The following is a 5385-nucleotide window of genomic DNA, read 5'->3' as shown; positions in this document are numbered from 1 at the left end:
GGGGTGGCAGGCAGTCAGGGCGTGCTCCATGCAGTCGGTCACCAAGGACAGATTCTGAGGCCACGGTGGCTTCAGCAAACTCAGTATCTTCAAGACTGTTCAGAAGGAGACAGCATCTAAGTTATTCTCATTTTCCAACCCTACCAATTCCAGGTCAACTTGAAAGTTTCTAAAAATTCCTTTCTCTCCCCAAATCATCCTCCAAATTACATCAATCGATTTCACTGGAAAGTGTCCCACTACCCCCATATTTCTATCCACACTAAGTAAGCCCACTCTAGAGCTCATCCTGTAGGTGTACTACATAATCTGAAGATCTCTACAAACACTAGAAATTGAGGCACCTGAAACAAAGTGGTTCTAACACCAGCTTGCCATGGTTCCATGGATGGCCATACCCCTGTGACTTCAGTTACCTTCCCCAATAAAAGAGCACTGTAAGAGAAACTGGTCTGGTCTGCCAAGCCTGGATCCTTTCCTTCTGTCATCAGTTGACCACATGGGACCCTGGAGATAAGCTCATGTTCCCACAGTGTGGTGGGACTCAGAGCCTGGAGGGTGGACCCGAGACTGGATGGGGCATTAATGATGGACCCAGGCTTCCAGACAAGAACTGGTTTCTCTCCCCAGGGTCCAGAGCTCACTCACAGTCAGCAATGAAATTGTCTCCATAGAGTTCTTTCACCTCTGGACTGGTCTGATTCCATAATGCCTGGAGGTTTTCAAGAAAATTGCCACCTTGGGTCATATTGGTAATGAAGTAACCGGGCTCAATCACAGCCACCTTCACTCCGAAGTAGCAGAGCTCCCGTCTGTGGACAGGACGAGGGGCAAGGACTTGAGAGGTCGTGCAAGTAGAGCATGAAAGAACAGTCAGACACCAGTACCGGGCTGGGTGAGATGGGCTGGGAGCTCTCAGAAGTTGAGAGGCACAGAAGCCAGAGAGAGAAACTCATGGTGATGTTACTGCTTCTCTATAAAATTTGACCATTTTCCCAATTGTTTCACACCCTGTGCCTGTCAGCTCTACATCCTACCAAGTGTGCTGCAGAGCATCACTGAAATGCTGCCTCCTCCTGTTCCTCTCGCTCCAATCAGTCACCACGTCTTCACATCCTGTCTTTCCATAGTCAACATCTCCTATCTCCCCTCACCCACCCCAGTTACCCCTCTGTCCTCTAAGGAGTATCCCCCTGCTTGTGGACAGAGCGTCTACACATCAGAGCCACCCTCTCTCCTCAGTCAGTGGTCTCCACCACTGATTTGACGAGGTGGCTCCCTTAACTAATTGCTTCAAGGGGTACACTTCCCCCCAGGGCTCCCAGAGCCTAAATACCACAGCAGCTGAGTACATGGAAGGCCTACACAATCAAATCTACCCATTATTATGTCTCCAATAATTTCTGACCACGGGCCCTCCTGCAAGGCAAGAATAAGTTGAATCAAACTCTACAGGTCTAGGACCAACTGGGTGTGCGAAACCTAGGAAGGTGTTTCCCAGCTTCCCAGTGAAAGACATACACGGAGTAAGGGAGAGGGACCGGGAAGGAAGCGCCATTCGATCTGTGATGGATGAAAATCTCTGCAGAACCTCCGCCCCACTCCCGGCCCCTCCCCCCCACCCCCGGCCCAGAGCACAGAAGCAGATGAGAAGGGCCTCCCTCCCAGGCCATCACCTGAGGGAGTCCGAGAAGGCCTCCACGCCAAACTTGGATATGCTGTAGCCTCCGCCATTGAAGGACACCCGGCCCATGATGCTGGACACGTTGACCACACGGCCCCTCGCCTTCCGCACCAGGGGCAGCACATTCAGGGTCACATCAATCACCCCCAACAGGTTCACCTCCAGAACCTTCACAAAGTCCTGTTTGGTCAGCCACTGGTTGGGTGCCATGGGTGTGCAAATGCCGGCATTATTCACCAGACCCCAGAGTCCTGGGAAGAGCGAGGACGAGAGGGCAACGCTGTGCTGGGCCCAGGAGAGAGGACTGGGCCATGGCCCCAAGTCACCTTCTAACCCGGAAGGACTTCAGGAGAGAGGCTGCAGCGGGAGCAGCTAGAGCAGACACCAACACTCTCCTGGGGGCTTGGGGGTGTCCACACCCCGAGAGCAGCGGGAGGACAGGAGCTGTGCTTCATACTCCGCCTACTCCCTGGCGACAGGGAGCCCCACCCCGGAGCTGACGAAGGCAGGCACTCAGCTTAAGGAAGTCTCGTGTGTCCAGTCTCTAACTCAGAGGGTGAAGCTGTGTCTTTCACAGTCCCTGTTGTCTTTGCAGACATGATAAATATTCCCCAGCTTTTCAGATTTTCTGACACCTTCAGGGCTGAGTGATTAACAGCTAGTATAAGGGAAAGAGAGGGAAACAGAGAGAGACAGTGAGAGAATGAGGGCAAGAGAGACAAAAAAGAGACACTGGATAAAAGACAAAAAAAAAAAAAAAAAAAGTGAGTATCGTATAGCTGCAGATTGTTTGGATAAATAAGACTTGAAATCCTGGGTTGGTGGGAAATTGTGGATAGGCCTGGTATTGACCTCTAGAGCCTGGGCTTGAAACACCCCAATCAATACTGAGTCATGTCCCTGCAGGAATCTGGGGAGTTGCATGGGGTATTTGGAGGGGAGGCTGGCCTTCCTCTCTTTACCCATCACCCACAGAACACAGGGTTCACCCTCTACCCCAGAAGACCCCACCCTGTTCTCCCACTAATATAAGAGATCACTCTAGCCCATCTCCTTGGGAAAGATTCACCAGCTTGAAGGAAACTACACTGCAGGAATCAAAGACACAATCCTAAGGATTTCTTTTTTGTTCTTTTTTTTTAAGTTTTAATTGAAGGATAATGTTGTGCTGCTTTCTGCGATACTTCAGTGTGAAACAGCCATGGGTATACAAAAGTTCCCTTCCTCTTGAAGCTTCCTCCCACCTCCCATCCTATCCCCTCCCTCTAGGTGGTCACCAAGCACCTGATCTGAGCTCCCTGCATCATACAACAAATTTCCCCTGGCTTCCCGCTTGACATGGTCATTTATACTGGTACTGACGAGCCTGTTAGCAGGGCAGCAGTGGAGACAGGGACATAGAGGACAGATTTGTGAACACAGTGGGGAAGGAGAGGGTGGGAGGGATCGAGAGAATCTCAAGGCTTTATTTAGGGTAAACACTTGGGAACCATAAACCTCAGGGCAGCAAGAGTAGGCATTCAGGGTTGCTGGGGTAGGACTGCCAGAAATATCCACACAGAGGGCTGAGTTCCTCTTCTGCTCAGAAACACGCCTGCCTTGTAGGAAGAATATTCTCCAACCATTTATTATCAGAGACACAATCAACATACACGATTATAGTGTAGGGACTTGGGTAAAAAGAAGCTTGTTGAGATATCATTTATGTTGAATGTGGTGAGTATAAGGTAGGAAATGATTATGTATCTTACCATAAAGTACTTTTTCGTAAGTAATACTATTTAAAAGTATAGTATTTGCTCAATCATAACCTATGATGCTTTTGAAGAAATTTTTGAAATGTTCCAAATCTACATATACTCATTCAGAGGAAAGAAAAAGATACTAACACGTGAAAACAGAAGACTATGTACATCAAAATGTTAACATTACTTATCTTTGGGAGATGAGCTTGTTTCAGAGTGTTTGGTCTTAATCCCTACACTTTTCTGAGTTTCCACAATGATCACGTAGTGAGATAAGAGAAATTAAAGTTCTTTTCTTCCCTTGCAAAACTTGGGATGATTGTAGCAATAAAAAGAAAATGTGGAAGAAGAAAAACTGAAAAGAGAGAGAGAGAGAGGAAGTGACCCCAAAGTAGATTTCTGACTTTTTCTGACAAGTCTTGAGAGCACTGTGTCATCCCCCAAAATGGGTGACATTTAAACCCAAGTGGGACGGCGATGGGTAACCAGCAAGAACATGATGAGCAGCTGAGAACACAGCCCAGTTCCAGTCCTGGGCTCCAGCCCCTCAACCACACCCCCTCCCCCACCTCAAGCATTTTTTCAGCCAGACTTCTCCTCCAGAAAGTCCACCCTGATCACCCTGCTCACTCAGCAGCAAGAAACCCAGACCCAGAGAAGAGGGGACACCAGACAGGTCGTCTGCAAGGACACAGTCTCATCAGGGAAATCTCTCCTCAACTGCAGATCCTCAAGGTCAGGAGGTGGGTGTGGAGAATGGAGGAGGTTTGGCTGGTCAGTGGGGTGAGGTGAAGAAGACAGGTGTGACTTCAAATCCAGGACAACACCTTGGAATGTTCCCCAGGGAGCTGACAACCAGTGCCCCTCACACAGAGAGAAGAAATAAACAAACAAGAAGCCCGGGTGTTACCTCTGTCCCCCACACACTCCTTCACCCACTCGGCGGCCGCAGCAATGCTCTCAGTCTTGGTGACATCCAGGATCACCGTCTGCAGCCTGCCTGACGTCTGGCTCCTCAGCTCCTCGGCCCCCTGCTCCGTCAGACACCCAGCCAGGACCCTCAAGCCTCGCAGGTCCAGTTGCCTGGCCAGCAGGCTCCCAAAGCCTGAGTCACAGCCCGTGATGAAGACGAACTTGTCCCGGAGGTGGCTCACCACCTGCCTCTCCCGGTACCAGCGCAGGAGGCAGAAGAGGCCCACGAGGACCGCCAGGTGCAGCCACATGGCTTTGCAGGGGACAGACACACACGGCCTGGGGTGAACAGAGTCTGCCTAGTAAACAGGCAGGAGGAATTAAGAACACACAGGATTATGGTTGGGCAACCAGCGTCCACGCTTTCTGGCATGGAAAGACTTTCCTGTTTACCCTCTTCAGTCAGTATTACTGACTCGAACCCCAAAGCATACCCTTGTCGCTGGCCAAAATCTTGGCTCTCTCTGTCCACAGAAGCTGAATGAAAAATACAGACAGAGTTGAGAGGAAATAGAAGGGTGGCTTTCATTCTCAGCCAGTGGAGAGGGGAACACAGTAGTCTCATGTCTCAAGTACTGTGCCCTCCCACCGCCACTCCATGAGGAGTATACTGCTGCTAAGTCGCTTCAGTCGTGTCAGACTCTGTGCGACCCCATAGACGGCAGCCCACCAGGCTCCCCATCCCTGGGATTCTCCAGGCAAGAACACTGGAGTGGGTTGCCATTTCCTTCTCCAACGCATGAAAGTGAAAAGTGAAAGTGAAGTCGCTCAGTTGTCTGACTCTTTGCGACCCCATGGACTGCAGCCCACCAGGCTCGTCCGTCCATGGGATTTTCCAGGCAAGAGTACTGGAGTGGGGTGCCATTGCCTTCTCCGATGAGAAGTGTAGGGGCTTACATAAGGCAAGGGCTCACAGTCAGGAATCACTGATGAGGAACAAAGGTGATAGGATCTTGATTTCTTCCTCTTCAATTATTTCAAAGA

At 50.2% G+C, this 5385-nt stretch overlaps 1 protein-coding gene across 1 annotated transcript in view; it reads right to left on the bottom strand.

Moving 5' to 3' along the window:
• The window catches only part of LOC136167586 (retinol dehydrogenase 16-like), a 12080-nt gene extending 7428 nt beyond the window's left edge, over positions 1-4652 (bottom strand). Inside the window, exons 1-4 of the mRNA XM_065935096.1 lie at positions 4340-4652; positions 1677-1935; positions 649-812; positions 7-95 (exon numbers count right to left, since the gene is read on the bottom strand). Coding sequence (XP_065791168.1) covers positions 7-95; positions 649-812; positions 1677-1935; positions 4340-4652 — 825 coding nt within the window. The remainder of the gene's footprint in view (positions 1-6; positions 96-648; positions 813-1676; positions 1936-4339) is intronic.
• Between the last annotated feature and the right edge of the window lie 733 nt (positions 4653-5385).

The sequence above is a fragment of the Muntiacus reevesi genome, chromosome 4 (assembly GCF_963930625.1).
Source record: "Muntiacus reevesi chromosome 4, mMunRee1.1, whole genome shotgun sequence".
Lineage (NCBI taxonomy): Eukaryota > Metazoa > Chordata > Mammalia > Artiodactyla > Cervidae > Muntiacus > Muntiacus reevesi.
Note: the sequence above shows the minus strand (reverse complement) of the source record. Positions and strands in the feature narration are given on the sequence as shown.